Source organism: Salmo salar, chromosome 09 (genome assembly GCF_965601325.2).
Source record: "Salmo salar chromosome 09, fSalSal1, whole genome shotgun sequence".
NCBI classification, from domain to species: Eukaryota; Metazoa; Chordata; class Actinopteri; order Salmoniformes; family Salmonidae; genus Salmo; species Salmo salar.
The window spans coordinates 140756334-140774248 of NC_138299.1; the positions used below are offsets into that span (position 1 = coordinate 140756334).

The 17915-nt window shown below is 43.5% G+C and overlaps 1 protein-coding gene across 10 annotated transcripts in view; it reads left to right on the forward strand.

The window, feature by feature from the left end:
* LOC106612965 (Friend leukemia integration 1 transcription factor) overlaps nt 1–17915 on the forward strand; it is a 35950-nt gene that overhangs the window by 14786 nt on the left and 3249 nt on the right. For 9 of the 10 annotated variants that reach the window (XM_082956366.1, XM_014214700.3, XM_014214701.3 and 6 more), the window contains 4 exons: nt 5142–5210; nt 14652–14711; nt 16545–16604; nt 16752–16799. In XM_082956366.1, the coding sequence (XP_082812492.1) occupies nt 5142–5210; nt 14652–14711; nt 16545–16604; nt 16752–16799 (237 nt within the window). The remainder of the gene's footprint in view (nt 1–5141; nt 5211–14651; nt 14712–16544; nt 16605–16751; nt 16800–17915) is intronic. The other variant, XM_014214704.3, reaches the window with a different exon arrangement.

Genomic DNA, 17915 nt, shown 5'->3' on the forward strand with positions numbered 1-17915 from the left:
CACAGACATTTCAGTCTCTGTTTCTCAGCGCATCGCCCCTGCTTTTGGATGTGAACAGAGTATGCCGAACCAAGGGGAATTTAATGACTCACTGTGTTTTGTCACCATAGTCATCATGTTACAGTCGCCAGACAATGATACAGCCTTACTGGAAAACTGGACCCCATTTCTCCAAAATGGCCACCCTGCGGGCCTTGGCACATACAGCTATTGCAGCCATGAGGACTTAAGAGTTTTTTCCCCTGTAGATAACCATCATCTCTGGACTGTAACCCGCTCTCCCTCCACTTAGGATTGCCTTATTCCACATACGCCACAGTAAGATGAAGCCCAGGTGCATTGCCTCAGGAATCACACGAGCGAGTGAGGCCTATGTGTTCAGCAGAACACAGGAAGTTTATCTGTAATATACAATGGAAGCTGCTTTGCTGATTAATTGGAAGGCCTTTTGTACATTACGGCCTAGCATGTTTTGGCAGCGAGACACGACTATAAAGAAACAAGGTTTCGCTGCACCAATAAGCAAATGCAATCTATAAGCAAGATACCAGGAGGACAGGCAGCATCTGGCATCTCGTACAGATTATCTGGACTGTGTACCGTTCTGTGCTGTAGAGTTCAGGTTCTATAGACATCAACTGCATTTAATGGAGTTGGTGGATGGCCATCACAAAACATACTAAGCCATAATATTGGAGGCCATCCATAACATCAGTTATTTCAGTAAACCAGTAAATATTTCCATGGATATCCCACCCTCTATGTATGACAGTTATTCTCTGCTGTTTGCACTGTGCTGTACAGCAAGAATAGCAGCTGCAAAATGTCATGACATGGAGCAGGGTGGAGCCATAATGGTTGACTAATTTTAAAGTTTCTCTTAAAAATCGTGATGGGTCTTGCTGTGATGTAATGGGAACTTTATTCTGTGGGTGTCAACAGTTTTCTCTGTGCTGTGCGTGGCGACTGGGCCCAGGGAATAGGGATGGCTGCTGTGAGTATAACAGCCCCATTGTGTTACAATGCAGCATGGACTGGAGGCTCTGTGTGTCTGACTGACCGCCGCTGGGCCCTCTTACTCTCCGCAGAGCAGTTTTCATTAGGAATGGTTGCCGCGGGACTTAGCCTGGCTTAGGCGTCCTGCACTGCGGCTCTACCCCCGCCACCATTCTTTTGATTTAGTTGTTGTGTGTTTTGGAAACAGAAGAGATGCTTCGGAATCCTCCGCTCGGGTATTGAAATTGCTTTGGACTCCTTCCCAAGCCAGGAGACAAATGCTCTCTCTTCATCCCGTGCCTGGCTGACCAGTGGCAGGCCTTTTGAGAAATGAGCAGCATTAGGGCGTATATTGACGCGGGGCGGTGAGCTCGCGTTGAGGTGGGAGGAACTGTGTGAGTAAAGGCACGACGTCGGAAGAGGGTGGGGAGTTTCCAGGGTTTATCCTGACCTCAGGGCCTCAGATTTGAAACTGAAGCCGATCTCTTCCCCCTGCAGCACAAACAAACATAATCACAGACACGGAGCTAGCCCGTCCAGAACGCAGACCTCTGGCTTCACTCACGAGGAGAGGTGGAGCGGGGCTAAGCTCTCGGTTCCGACTCAGACACACATACACAAGGAGAGGGAGAAGCAGGCCCTGGAAGTTTTTAGTGATTACAGGCCGTCTGATGCCTCACCCTCTCCCGTCCTCCGCCTCTCCACTCTCCTCCCAACCCGACGACGGTCTGTCCTCGACGAGCTGGAATAATTTCATACACATCTGTGTACATCATGTGTGTTACTTTGGGGTCTGTTTATTGAAACTCTGATTAACATTCTTCAGTGTCATTAAGCTTATTCACTGTAGGCCCGAGCAGGGTAGGGACATTTCCCCTCCCTGCGGCTATACGCTAAAAGTAACAACACACGCCTGTCTGTTTTGTCTTAGTCATACACAGGGAGGAATATCATATAAATGCTCATGCCAGCAAGGCATTCTGCACATATCTGAATATCTGTCTCCAGCTGCGAACAGTAATAAGGGTGGTTGCCTGTGCATTATTTTGGCCCCATTGTTGGTCACTTATCCAGATTTTCTATGCGATGGCCTCCCATTCTCCAATGTGCTTTCAATTTAGGGCGCAATTTGAGAATTTGTTCAAATTAGTCTGTCAGGGAGGGACTGCTGACTGTTTGCTTTATTGCACCCATGTAGGTCGGTTTGATACCACATGTGCTGGAACGAACCAAGCACAGCGAAACCTCCAACAAGGAGAGACTGTATCCTCAGACACAGAGACAGGAGAAAGGTTGAGAGAGAGAAAAAGAGAGAATGAAAGAGTGGGAGTTTTTATTGAAGTGCGTGGAAATAGCCTGAAGTGGCTCTGATTAAGTGCCATAGGAGAATAGCTGCATTGCTTTCTTTCCCAGCTGTCCCGGCTCTGGTCTGGTCTGCTCTGTGTGGCTGACTGTGGCTGGAAGGATTTACAGAGTGATAAGTCTGGGCTCCCAGCCTCCCGGGCTGCCTCTGCTCCTGATCCTACTGCTGCTGATGGTGCAGCCCACTCGAGTGTGGGGACATTCTCAAGCCCTCAATAGTTTATGCAGACCATAAACATCTGGGCTGAAGGCTGCAGAGGAAAAGGAGATCTGGAGTTCTCTCCTTCGCAGCAAGTTACTCCCAATCTCTCTCTCTCTCTCTCTCTCTCTCTCTCTCTCTCTCTCTCTCGCTCTCTCTCTCCCCTTCTCTTTTTAGGTTTTTATGGAGCTCCTCCTGCATTAGTTATTTCTATTGGCAGATTAGCACTGCAGTGGAGGGGCTCAGAGGCCTGGCTAACTCTGTTGTTAGCTGTTAGGTACCATTACACAGCACCTCTGGTTGGTTTGGGTTGGTCAGGGAACTGGGCTAATGTAGCCTAATTACTGGGGTCTCCTAGGCCTCCTTTAAGGGGCAGTGGCCTCACCGCCTGGGTGGGTGCCCTTCAGATTGTTGATAGAGAGAAGGGTATGTACATGTTTGAGGGGGTGTGGGACTTGAGAGGGGTTTGTTGATGGAGAAAAGGGTATACATGTGTGAGGGGGTAGTATAGATTTTAGCTTGGTAGGATCAACATCAGGCCAGGGCTCAGCAAAGGTCAATGACGTCTAACCATCTCAGAAGGATGTCTGTCAATATTATGGTGTGTCAAGATGGAGGATGGAGGGTCAGGAAGCATTTTAGACTCATCATTTATAGAAAAGAAAGAAAACAAAACACTGCTATTGGAGGTATTATGTAATAGAAGTACAGACTTTGGCAGATGTGGCTCGGTTGGAGGAGGCTGAACATCAGCCAGTCATTCCACTGCGCAGTCAGATTACTGGGATGTGTTTTCGAGGGGGAAGAGCACGTCCAAATAAATAGGCGGTTTAGCCAAGCCTCCCTCGCCCAAAGTGTCAGTGTTGGCGCTCCCCATTTTCTCTTTCTCCCTCTCTCCCTCGCTCCCTCTCTCTCTCCCGTCCTTATAATAGCGGTCTCAGTGTTCTCTTTTGAATCTGTTTTCTCAGCAGCTCTGTCTGTCTGGGGTGGCCCCCATGTGGAACCCAGTAGGGCAGTAGTTAACCCTAACCCCGTCTCTCTCTCCCTACTACTTTTTACTATTCTCTCTCTCACCCTGGAGATGGGTCGGTGCCGTGCCTGCCCCGTGCGCTTACACTGAGAGTGTGGAATAATTTTTGTATGGGGAGCTGCGTTTGATTGCTGTGCAGGGACCCTGCCTCACACAATGCTTCCCCTGTTCACCAGCCCCAGGTCCAAACCAGGGCCAGAGTCTTGGGGGTGGCGTGGGCTGGGGTGGAGCGGGAGGGGTGGGGGTTAGAATATGTGTGTAGAGCCCCCCCCCCCCCCCCCCGCCTCCCTCCGCCAACCCGCCAAAAAACAGACCCCAGGTCTGCATTGCCATTCCCCTCACCCTCCAAAATGAGCAAAGGCATCCTGCATTCCCAAGCTGTAGCCTATACTGTTATTCATCTCTCCGTCTCCTGCCCATTCAGAAAAGCTCCTAGAGTTCCTTTCTAACCAGCAACTCCCAATAGTAGTAGTCTTTGTCTTAAATTTTACACTCCCCATAGTAGTACTAGTACTGGTATTTTCCCAGTGCATTTCTGGTCTGTTTCTCCACTCTGATTTATGCGTCGGGGCAGCTAAAGTTAAGAGAGCATTTTGGTGCCGCCCAGGGTGCCTGTGTAAGCAGAGGAATGCAGAGCACAGTTCTGCTCCATAAGGTAAAATGAAAAGCTAGCCATTATGCTATTATAAATAGTCTTGGTTTCTGGACTTTAATAGTCAGGAGGTTTGTGGTGGAATTGTTGACTCAGCACAGCATTCCGAGTTTAAAGGACTACATATAAAAATATTGCTGGGACGATTCTTTATTGGATAGAATCGACTGATTGTTTACAATGTACCATGGGCAGTTTTTAAGTATACTTTTAAGAGGCATCTCAAATTAAAGGAAATTGAGATCTACTTACACTAATCAAGGATCTTCTTACTGCCACCTACTGGGTATTGGCCAGTGTTACTACTCACAGCTAATATCATTGTACACTGTATACCAAACATTAGAAACACCTTCCTATTATTGAGTTGACTCCAATGCTTCCCATAGTCGTGTAAAGTTGGCTGGATATCCTTTGCGTGGTGGGCCATTCTTGATATACCTTTATTGGAAATTATTGAGCGTGAAAAGCCCTGCAGTGTTGCAGTTCTTGATGCACTCAAACCGGTGCGCCTGGCACCTACTGCCATACCCTGTCAGAAGGCACTTAAATCTTTTGTCTTGCCCATTCACCCTCTGAATGGCACATATACAATCCATGTCTCAATTGTCTCAAGGCTTAAAACCTTTCTTTAACCTGTCTCATCTACACTGATTGAAGTGGATTTAACAGGTGACATCAATAAGGGATCATAGCTTTTCACATGGATTCACCTGGTCAATCTATGTCAGGGAAACGTTTTGTACACTCGGTGTATAATGAATCATTAAAATTCATGACTTGAATTTCTATACTATATAACCTATTAGCCAGTATATTTTATTAATCTTGCCGTATGCACAGATAACTGTAAACTTTGAGATCATACAGCTCTGACGTTGTGCCCATCTGGCGTGTTGCAGGTAGCTCATCATTATCCTACAACACTCCATCTCACACGGACCAGTCTCCACGCCTGGCTGCCAAAGAAGGTAGGACAGCATTATTTTTCAAAACCTTATTGCTAATGTTAAATATGGGCAACAGTTTTCTATTTCAGAGGTGTTTTTATAGGGGACTATGTTTCCTTTATTTAAGAGAGCCAGGTATATGCTGAAAGAGTGAGAGAGAGAGAGCGAAAGAGAGTGAATGTGAGAGAGGACAAGAAAGAGTGTTCTCATTTAGCACGATCATTTAGCCAAAACAATAGAGCTGTAGCACGCTCCGCTCTGTCTGCCAGCCGCTCAGCGCACGGTGGTCTCAGTGTGAGTGCCAGTTCCCTCTCTGCTGCCACAGAGGAGAACAGGCCCAGGTCCTGGCAGCACCAAGCAGAGACACAGCTATTGACAGGTGTATCTTTTGTACAGGGGAATAATATCAGGCAGCGCTACCCCAGTCTGTGCTATTCATGGCCTACCTGTACATGGAGGAAAGTGAGGGCCACCTTACAATGGAAGGGAATTAGCAAAACAAAAGGCATGCTGTGGCTAACCTCCCCATCCACAGGGGGAGATAAAGGAGGATAGGGTGGGGGGTTCAACGAGATAGCACGTCTAAATAAGGTCATTTTTGTGGAGCGGTGTGCTTAAAGGACAGGTGGTTCAGCCACAATGTAAACAGAGAGAAGGAGACAGAAAGGGAGATGAGTTGTTTTTGTTGTCACAACTTTGACTCAATCTAAGAGGGAACACGTGGTAGGGAGGAAAGTTGTTTTGGCGGTTGATGTGTGTATTTGTGCAGGTTTTGGAGGGCAACTGTTACACTGAGCATTGTAGGGCACTGTTCATTGTTTTAACATGTAGATTAGCATTCTGTGTTGCTTGGTGTTGATGAGACATGTTCATTCTCTCCGATCAGATACACTGATCAGTCTGGAAGACAGGGTTTTTTGCAGACAGCTAAAATGTGACTTTATGGTCCATAAATAACTCTGAATGTTTTTTATTTAACTAGGCAAGTCAGTTACGATCAAATTCTTATTTACAATGACGACCTACCCCGGCCAAACCCTAACCCAGACGACGCTGGGCCAATTGTGCACCGCCCTATGCGACTCCCAATCACAGCCGGTTGGGATACAGCTTGGAATCAAACCAGAGTCTGTAGTGACGCCTCTAGCACTGAGATGCAGTGCCTTAGACCGCTGTGCCACTCTGAGGAGACACTTTGTCAAATGAGCATTTGCACTGACATTTATCAAATCACATTTTATTTGTCACATGCTTCGTAAATGACAGATGTGGACTAACAGTGAAATGCTTACTTACAGCCCTTCCCAACAATGCAGAGGGAAAGAAAATTGAGAAATAATAGAAAAGTAAAACACATAATAATAATAAAAGTAATAATAGACACACAATGAGTAATCATAACATGGCTATATACAAGGGGTACCATTACCAAGTCAATGTGCAGGGTTATGAGGTAAGTGAGATAGATATGTACATGTACAGTGCATTTGGAAAGTATTCAGACCCCTTGATTTTTCAACATTTTGTTATGTTACAGCCTTATTATAAAATGTATTAAATAAAAACATGTCCTAATCAATCTACACACAATAGCCCATAATGACAAAGCGAAAACAGGTTTTTAGAAACTTTAGCAAATTTATTACAAATAAAAAACAGAAATACCTTATTTACATAAGTATTCAGACCCTTTGCTATGAGACTTGAAATTGAGCTCAGGTGCATCCAGTTTCAATTGATCATCCTTGAGATGTTTCTACAACTTGATTGGAGTCCACCTGTGGTAAATTAAATTGATTGGGCATGATTTGGAAAGGCACACACCTGTCTATATAAGATCCCACAGTTGACAGTGCATGTCCTTTCAAAAACCAAGCCATGAGGTCTTAAATGAAAGAAGTTTGTAACCACCAATACTCTTCCTAGAGCTGTCTGTCTGGCCAAACTAAGCAATCGGGTAAGAAGGGCCTTGGTCAGGGAGATGACGAAGAACTCAATGGTCCCTCTGTCAGAGCTCCAGAATTCCTCTGTGGAGATGGGAGAACCTTCCAGAAGGACAACCATCTCTGCAGCTCTACACCAATCAGGTCTTTATGGTAGAGTGGCCAGACGGAAGCCACTCCTCAGTAAAAGGCACATGACAGCTTGGAGTTTGCCAAAAGGCACCTAAAGAACTCTTTGGCCTGAATGCCAAGCTTCACATTTGGAGGAAACCTGGCACCATTCCTACGATGAAGCATGGTGGTGACAGCATCATGCTGTGGGGATGTTTTTCAGCGGCAGGGACTGGGAGACTAGTCAGGATTGAGGGAAAGATGAATGGAGAAAAGTACAGAGAGATCCTTGAAAACCTGCACCAGAGTGCTCAGAGACTGGGGCAAAGGTTCACCTTTCAACAGGACATTGACCCTACGCACACAGCCAAGACAACGCAGGAGTGGCTTCGGGAAAAGTCTCAGAATGTTCTTGAGTGGCCCAGCCAGAGCCCAGACATGAGCCCGATCAAACATCTCTGGAGAGGCCTGAAAATAGCTGTGCGGAGGTGCTCCCCATCCAACCTGACAGAGCTTGAGAGGATCTGCAGAGAAGAATGGGAGAAACTCAAATACAGTTGTGCCATGCTTGTAGCATCATACCCAAAAAGACTTGAAGCTGTAATCGCTGCCAACGGTGCTTCAACAAAGTACTGAGTAAAAGGTTGAATACTTAAGTAAATGTTATATTTCAGTTTTTTATTTTTAATACATTTGCAAAAATGTCTAAAAACCTGTTTTTGCTTTGTCATTTTAGGGGTAGATTGATGAAGAGAAATAAAAAACGATTTAATCACTTTTAGAATAAGGCTGTAACATAACAAAATGTGGAAGAAGTCAAGGGGTCTGAATACTTTCCTAATGCACTGCAACAAGGAATAAAGTGACAGATAGTGAACAGTAGCAGCAGCGTATGTTATGAGTCAAAAAAGTAATTGCAAAAAGGGCCAATGCAGAGGTTGCTATTTGGTTAACTATTTAACTACATTTTTTTGCAGTCTTATGGCCTGGGGTAGAAGCTGTTCAGGATCCTGTTGGTTCCAGACTTGGTGTGTCAGACCTGCCTAAGCCTGTATTAGTGTCTGTGAGATGAAGTACATATCCTTTACATGTGGACTGTGAAGTCACCACCATATACAGTACATGAGTTCAGGTTGCAATAACACTGATAGCCTGGCTCACAGGAAAAGGGCATATCTAGCTGGGAAGAGAGGAAGAGACTAGGCTGAGTTACACTGTTCTCACCCTGGTTCATATCATCAGGCCAATGGGCGTGCTTGATAAGATACTTTATGTTTCTGCACGATTCTATTTAGGTTTTTTTAGACAATAGACAGACAAAATACATGATCAATAAGATTCTGCAGTGTCACCTCTGACCCCTTCTTCCTGGTTCTCAGTGGCAGGTATTTGGACTGGCAGATCAAGCAGGTCAACTCCCCTCAACACCATTTCCCCAACACTGAGAAGTGATTTCTATTATAGCTACCATAATAACAGTGCTCCTGCTTCTCCTAATACAAACTCAGTCATAGCCCAAATTCCATAAAAGACTTTTGCTTCAAGAAATGGCAGTATTGAGACTTTTATCAACTTTCTATCGCCAGATGTTCACAGTCATATTGCCTGTAGAAAAGGGTCACATACCATCTCAGCTCTCTCAGGGTATAGTAAGCACCGTTATTCAGCAGGAGACCTCCAAATCTTTTCCAGACTGTCTGATGTAAAAAGCAATGTTATGAATAAAAGTGAGCATATAAAACATGGAATGCAGCAGCCATGAAAAGTGTGTGTGTGTGTGCGAGCGTGTGCGTGTGTTCATGTGCTTGCTTGCATGTGTGTTGAGCTAAAGGGTACAGGGAGATAGTTTGGAGATTTAGTGATTTACCACATGGCTCCTCAGTGGTCACAGAGAGGGAAGCTTTAGCGATTGATGGGCTATTCTTTGTCTTTTATCTTTCCCTCTATGGCCTCCCAAGTGGAGGACTGCTCATTTACATTGGTTGAATAGCCAAGCATACATACAGTACTCTATCCATTGTATGTACATTGTGTCTGCTAAAGCTTGGCAGCTGCCTCTTCCTCATATAGTCAGCTCTTTTCCTTTCTCACACAGATGGCTTTTAAAGCACCTGCATACAGTATAAAAAGCCCTGCTCTGTCTGAGTCTGTCTTTGGCTAAGACTGTGGGTTAAAAGCGGTCCATGACTATGCTTCTCTCTCGTTGGTGCTCAGCCCTTGTTTTGAATAGCTGGTCTGCAGTCAGGTCTCCCAGGAGGAGCAAGCATTGCACCACACCCCAGCCTAGAGTGGAAACTGGCTCTACTCAGAGAGGGCCTGGAAAAAGAGGGAGAGAGGCTCCGATGTGCCATACTTCTGGGGTGTCTGTTGAGTTTGCATGGCTGACTGTATTCCTGACCTGGTGTGCTCATCTGGACTCTGGTCGTCCTTCCCAGTCTGTCTGCCTGGCTTCCCCCTTTCCTATCATCTCTTCTCGTTTCCTCTCTTCTCCTTTCGTACCCTCTCCTCCCCTCTCGTCTCCTCTTCTGCCCTTGAGCAAGGCATTTAACCCCCACAACAACTGCTCCCCGGTCGCCGATGAAGTGGATGTCGATTAAAGCAGCCCCCCGCAACTCTCTTATTCAGAGGGGTTGGGTTAAATGTGGAAGACACATTTAGTTTGAAATCATCCAGTTGACTAAGTATTCCCCTTTCCCTTCCCTTCCCTCTCATCTCCTCACCTCTCGTCTCCTCTCGTCTACTTTGCTGAATGGTGCCCTACTTAGGTCTCATGTCCACCCCTGCCCTTCTGGTCTGACTCAGACCTTAATCGAATCAGGAATAGGAACTTCCACACTGTCTATAGTGGTGAACCCTTAATATGAGGATATTGCAGGGATGTGACCCTCTCTCATGTCGAAAGGCTACGTAGTGGAGCCGAGTGTAGTCTATCCAACCACCTCCTCCGCTCTTTATCAGACAGTAGCGGGATACAATGCCATTGTTTTCTTTTCACATTCCAACGTTGTGTTTCGTCTGTCTGGGTCTCTTGAGTTTCTCTCTCTCTCTCTCTCTCTCTCTCTCTCTCTCTCTCTCTCTCTCTCTCTCTGTATCTGTCTCTCTGTATCTGTCTCTCGCACCTCTCTCTCTCTCTCTCTCTCTCTCTCTCTCTCTCTCTCTCTCTCTCTCTCTCTCTCTCTGTATCTGTCTCTCGCACTCTCTCTCTCCCCCTTCTGTTTGTGACCCTTCTCTTGGAAGGAGGTAGCCCCTGTGTGTTTTTTCTCAGAGGAGGGGGGACGGGAGAGGGGAAAAAAGGGCTAGTAAAACAAAGAGAGGTTGTCTGCAGGCAAGGCAAGCAGGAAACGCAACTCTCCGAGGACTCTCCCCCAGTCGTTGCTACTTGGCTATCCCACCAGCCCACTGCAGATTGGACCTGACAGCCTCTGCTGAGCGACGGCCGCCCAAATGCTTATTCCTCTCTCACTCTCTCTCACTCTGTCTGTCTCTCTCACTCTCTTCTATCACTCTCTCTCTGTCTTCTCTCTTCTCCCTCCCCCTCTTTCTCTACCACTCCACCCAGCTCCCTCCATCCTACCCCAGGCCCATCCGACAGAGAGAGAAAAGAGAGACCCACTCTTTGTTTAGTTCTTCCAGGTTCAGGCCCATTGAGCCAACTCTGGGGTTAATAGTTTAAAAAGCAGAAAGAGTGAGATGTTCATAAAGATCTCTTTTTAGGGAAATGTTTCTGCTGAAGGACGGTTTTATAAAACACAAACACACATGAGCAAAAGGAAATAAGTTGAAATAACATCCTGTGAAAGTGTGATTAAATACACCGTCTGTAATTATTTTTATTGTAGATATGTAATTTATGTTAGACAATAAAACATGTTCTAGTGACATTGCTTCTTAGAAAGCCTGATTTTTTTTCTATTACAGCTTTAAATCAAGTTTGTGGTTGAGAAGTACTCAACACTAAAGTAGATGTGCATTTTGATTTATTCAATGTTAGTTGAAGTAAACCAGTGGAAGGTCTGCATTTTCAAATGTTTGTTTTTATAAGAAATTACATGTTTCTGACCACAAGAGGGCAGTGTTGGATAATGTTTTGAGAAGCCATGACATGGCTGTAGATGTTGAGGTCACTGATGAGTCAGAGGGAGCTAGTTGTGTCAATACCTCTTGTAATAGGTGTGTGTCTGCATCACCACGGTGAAGCATGTTAAGTTCTAGCTGTCCCATTGGCTGTATATGTAGCGTGACACACACACACAATGATTTAGAGCCTTAAGTCTTCACGTTAGACACCTGCTGTGTCTCTTAACTGCATGTTGAGCTCAGCAGGGGCTTATATGAGCACCACTTATGTGACCAAACATAAAAACAGTGATGACATCATGAGAATTGAAACATTAAAAATATTAATGTAGTCATTATAACACGATGGAAGACTAGTAGGACATTACATCAGCTATATGTAATATTAGTAAGACATTACATCAGCTGTATGTAATATTAGTAGGACATTACATCAGCTATATGTAATATTAGTAAGACATTATATCAGCAATATGTAATATTAGTAGGACATTACATCAGCTATATGTTATATTAGTAAGACATTATATCAGCAATATGTAATATTAGTAAGACATTACATCAGCTATATGTAATATTAGTAAGACATTACATCAGCTATATGTAATATTAGTAGGACATTATATCAGCTATATGTTATATTAGTAAGACATTATATCAGCAATATGTAATATTAGTAAGACATATCAGTCATATGTAATATTAGTAAGACATTATATCAGCTATATGTAATATTAGTTGGACATTATATCAGTGATATGTAATATTAGTAAGACATTATATCAGCAATATGTAATATTAGTAGGACATTATATCAGCTATATGTTATATTAGTAGGACATTATATCAGCAATATGTAATATTAGTAAGACATATCAGCTATATGTAATATTAGTAAGACATTATATCAGTGATATGTAATATTAGTAAGACATATCAGCTATATGTAATATTAGTAAGACATTATATCAGCTATATGTAATATTAGTAAGACATTATATCAGCTATATGTAATATTAGTAGGACATTATATCAGCAATATGTTATATTAGTAAGAAATTATATCAGCTATATGTAATATTAGTAGGACATTATATCAGCAATATGTAATATTAGTAAGACATTATATCAGTGATATGTAATATTAGTAAGACATATCAGCTATATGTAATATTAGTAAGACATATCAGCTATATGTTAAATTAGTAAGACATTATATCAGCGATATGTAATATTAGTTGGACATTATATCAGCGATATGTAATATTAGTTGGACCTTATATCAGCGATTTGTAATATTAGTAAGACATATCAGCTATATGTTATATTAGTAAGACATAATATCAGCAATATGTAATATTAGTAAGACATTATATCAGCTATATGTAATATTAGTAAGACATTATATCAGCGATATGTAATATTAGTAAGACATATCAGCTATATGTAATATTCGTAAGACATTATATCAGCTATATGTAATATTAGTTGGACATTATATCAGCTATATGTAATATTAGTAAGACATTATATCAGCGATATGTAATATTAGTAAGACATATCAGCTATATGTAATATTCGTAAGACATTATATCAGCTATATGTAATATTTGTTGGACATTATATCAGTGATATGTAATATTAGTAAGACATTATATCAGTGATATGTAATATTAGTAAGACATTATATCAGTGATATGTAATATTAGTAAGACATTATATCAGTGATATGTAATATTGGTAAGACATATCAGCTATATGTAATATTAGTAAGACATTATATCAGCTATATGTAATATTAGTAAGACATTATGTCAGTGATATGTAATATTAGTAAGACATTATATCAGCTATCTGTAATATTAGTAAGACATTATGTCAGCTATATGTAATATTAGTAGGACATTATATCAGCTATATGTTATATTAGTAGGAAATTACATCTGTTAGATGTGTGTCTTGCTTCACTGGCAGTTATATGTCCTCCTGTCTAGTGACTGTCTGCATGTGGTACAGTCTTAGCCGGTAACAAAGCTAAATGTCAGGGGTGCTATAGTCGTTGCCAGCCAAATGAAGGTAAAATTGCATCTACTTTCAATTTAGACGGGAATGTGCAGTACTGTTTTTGATGCATTGATGGAGAAAATATGCATCCTGTTTTATCTGCACGTCAAGGAGATTGATTACAACTGGTAGCAATCCAGGTACCCAGACCGCATTCAATCAGTTGGGAACCTCACAAACGTAAGGCAATTCTTTCCAGTTGCAGCATCTAACAATCATTAACTACTAGAATGTCTATCTGTCTGTTTGTATGTCAGTTTGTGTGTATTTTCCCCTCCCGTTTGTGGTCACCATGGTGCAACCTGCTCATGAAACTGTCATTTTATCAAAGACATCTTGTTGGTTCCTCTAGTTTTGAGACATAGTTGTATGTCAGATAAACCCACATCACCTTGGCCAGATATCCTGCTGCACAGGGTTTCTTGGACAGGGTATGGATAGGCAGGCAAACATTTTTATAGCCAGCTCTTGGCATCACTCCTCTGGCTTATTTCCGTGACAATCTCATTGCTTGTTTAAAGCCAAGTTGTGTTCCTGAGATGGGTTTGCTTGCAGGTGGGGAGGTAGAGAGCACAGCCTAGAACATACACAGCCACATACCAAAAAGAGACAGTACCACATTTTAAGTCAGGACTAGTGTTTATTATGAGATGAAGTGGAGGGTTCATCTTCTCGAGCTAGAATCAGTTTATTTCCCACTCGTGTATAGGCTGCTTGGTTGTTTAGCAACAAAACCGACTTGTGCGCAACCATGGGGCAAAAAAGATTGGGTTGGCCTAGATTGTTGACAATATGTAAACTATATTTAGTCTGCAAGGTTTGGGGGTGGGGGATGTTGAGGGAGAGGTTGTTGTTTTATTCGAGGGAGGGTTCGAAAGGTTGAGGGGCAGCTCTCAGGGAACTGTAGGGGGATCTTGGATGGTTGATGGCCTGGCGGTTGGGAGCTTGGGCCGGTGACCGATAGGTCGCTGGTTCGGCTCCCTGTTTTTGAAAATTAAAAATTAAACAAGATACACTGAGTTAAAACGAGCCACCTACGATTCTCCACATGGCAGCTTCTTGTAATTGTTGCTAGCTATCTGACCATTCAGAGTCATAACACCCCACAGCCTTCTGCCTCATCGATGCGTGAGCATCATTTTCGTATACGATGTCAGCCAACCCGTTTATAGGATAAATAAATGCAATACTCCGATATTAAATGTTAAGAAGTGCAGTAGAGTGTTTAATGTTGACAAATCTCTCTTTGACGCTCTCTACTTCTCAGACCCCTCATATGATGCTGTACGGCGGACTGGATGGTCGAACAACATGCACAGTGGAAAAGGTAAGCATGTGCTTTGCTTTACTGAGTCGCAGAAAGACTTGTAGCCTAACCACACAAGGAATTAGGATATGGTCCAACCCATCATGCATCATCACATACAGTGCCTTCGGAAAGTATTCAGACCCCTTGACTTTTTCCACATTTTGTTACGTTACAGCCTAATTGGATTAAATAAAACCATTTCCTCAGCAATCTACACACAGTACCCCATTATGACAAAGGGAAAATAGGTTTTTAGAAACTTTTCCAAATGCATTAAAAACAGAAAAACTTTATTAACATAAGTATTCAGACCCTTTGCTATGTGACTCGAAATTGAGCTCAGGTACACCCTGTTTCCATTGATCATCCTTGAGATGTTTCTACAACTTGATTGGAGTCCACCTGTAGTAAATTCAATGGATTGGACATGATTTGGAAAGGCACAACCCTGTCTATAAGTTTACATCACATGTCAGAGCAAAAGTCAAGCCATGAGATCGAAGGAATTGTCCGTAGAGCTCCAAGACAGGATTATGTTGAGGCACAGATCTGGGGAAGGGTACCATTTCTGCAGTATTGAAAGTCCCCAAGAACACAGTGGGCTCCATCATTTTTAAATGGAAGACGTTTGGAACCACCAAGACTTCCTAGAGCTGGCCGCCCGGCCAAACTGAGCAATCGGGGGAGAAGGGCTTTGGTCAGGGAGGTGACCAAGAACCCGATGGTCACTCTGACAGAGCTCTAGAGTTCCTCTGTGGAGATGGGAGAACCTTCCAGAAGGACAACCATCTCTGCAGCACTACACCAATTAGGCCTTTATGGTAGAGTGGCCAGACAGAAGCCACTTCTCAGTAAAAAGCACATGACAGCCTGCATGGAGTTTGCCAAAAGGCACCTAAAGACTCTCAGACCATGAGCAACAAGATTCTCTGGTCTGATGAAACCAAGATTGAACTCTTTGGCCTGAATGCCAAGCATCAGGTCTGGAGGAGACTTGGCACCATCCCTATGGTGAAGCATCGTGGTGGCAGCATCATGCTGTGGGGATGGTTTCTTTAGTGACAGGGACTGGGAGACTAGTCAGGATTGAGACAAAGATGAATGGAATAAAGTACAGAGAGATCCTTGACAAAAACCTGCTCCAGAGCGCTCAGGACCTCAGACTGGGCAAAGGTTCACCTTCCAACAGGACAATGACCCTAAGCACACAGCCAATTCAACACAGGAGTGGCTTCGGGAAAAGTCTCTGAATGTCCTTGAGTGGTCCAGCCAAAGCCCGGACTTGAACCCGATCAAACATCTCTGGAGAGAACTGAAAATAGCTGTGCAGCAACGCTCCCCATCAAACCTGACAGAGCTTTAGAGGACCTGCAGAGAAGAATGGGAGAAACTCCCCAAATACAGTTGTGCCAAGCTTGTATTTTATAAATTAGCAAACATTTCTAAAAACTCGTTTTTGCTTTGTCTTTATGGGGTATTGTGTGTAGATTGATGAGGAATAAAACAATTTAATCTATTTTAGAATAAGGCTGTGACCTAACAGAATGTGGAAAAAGTCAAGGGGTCTGAATACTTTCCGAAGGCACTTTACATTCTTCCCTAGCTCATAGAGAGACATGTGAGAGCCCACTCAACCCAAGCACGCAAGGCAAACCACCAATGATTAAATCCTCAGTCGTCAACCCTGAAATCTGTGAACTTTAAGCACTTACCCTAGCCACCAGTTACTGGCCTGTTTTCTTTGGAAGGTGGCTGACTTGCCATTAAGATGTGTACTGTGGTTTATCCATGACCGCCCAACTGGCTTTCTTCCCTCCTGTTTCTTTCCCCTCCTAAACTCTCCCTCTTCAGGCTCGCCGGTGGTCACACAGAACGTGTCCAAGTCCACTGAACAGCCCAGACCTCAGCCAGGTAATGTATTTCACCCTGCTCATTCCTTCCATCATGTGTGTGTGCTCCACTTAAGACAGCCGCAGTTGGTTACACCCATCTCACAAGGATGAGGATCAGCCTAATGTATAGTGATAGATACAGACTAACAGACCTCTCTCACCACAGATCCTTATCAGATCCTGGGGCCCACCAGCAGTCGACTGGCCAACCCAGGTAGGTACAGGAGGATGTATGAGCCTAATCATATATTAGATGTAAACTAAATTTCCCAACATACATTGTTTCATTATGGCCTTGGTGGATTTCTCTGAAAAAAAAAAAAATTCTGCTGAGAATTGTGCACATTTGCATTCTACTTTACTGCAGTATTCAGTAAGTACAGTCGTGGCCAAAAGTTTTGAGAATGACACAAATATACATTTTCACAAAGTCTGCTGCCTCAGTTTGAATGATGGCAATTTGCATATACTCCAGAATGTTACAAAGAGTGATCAGATGAATTGCAATTAATTGCAAAGACCCTCTTTGCCATGCAAATGAACTGAATCCCCCCAAAACATTTCCACTGCATTTCAGCCCTGCCACAAAAGGACCAGCTGACATCATGTTAGTGATTCTCTCGTTAACACAGATGTGAGTGTTGACAAGGACAAGGCTGGAGATCACTGTCATGCTGATTGAGTTCGAATAACAGACTGGAAGCTTCAAAAGGAGGGTGGTGCTTGGAATCATTGTTCTTCCTCTGTCAGCCATGGTTACCTGCAAGGAAACACGTGCCGTCATCATTGCTTTGCACAAAAATGGCTTCACATGCAAGGATATTGCTGCCAGTAAGATTGCACCTAAATCAACCATTTATCGGATCATCAAGAACTTCAAGGAGAGCAGTTCAATTGTTGTGAAGAAGGCTTCAGGGCACCCAAGAAAGTCCAACAAGCGCCAGGACCGTCTCCTAAAGTTGATTCAGCTGCGGGATTGGGTGACCACCAGCACAGAGCTTGCTCAGGAATGGCCGCAGGCAAGTGTGAGTGCATCTGCATGCACGGTGAGGCGAAGACTTTTGGAGGATGGCCTGGTGTCAAGAAGGGCAGCAAAGAAGCCAATGCTCTCCAGGAAAAACATCAGGGACAGACTGATATTCTGCAAAAGGTACAGGGATTGGACTGCTGAGGACTGGGGTAAAGTCATTTTCTCTGATGAATCCCCTTTCCGATCGGTTGGGGCATCCGGAAAAAAGCTTGTCCGGAGAAGACAAGGTGAGCGCTACCATCAGTCCTGTGTCATGCCAAGAGTAAAGCATCCTGAGACCATTCATGTGTGGGGTTGCTT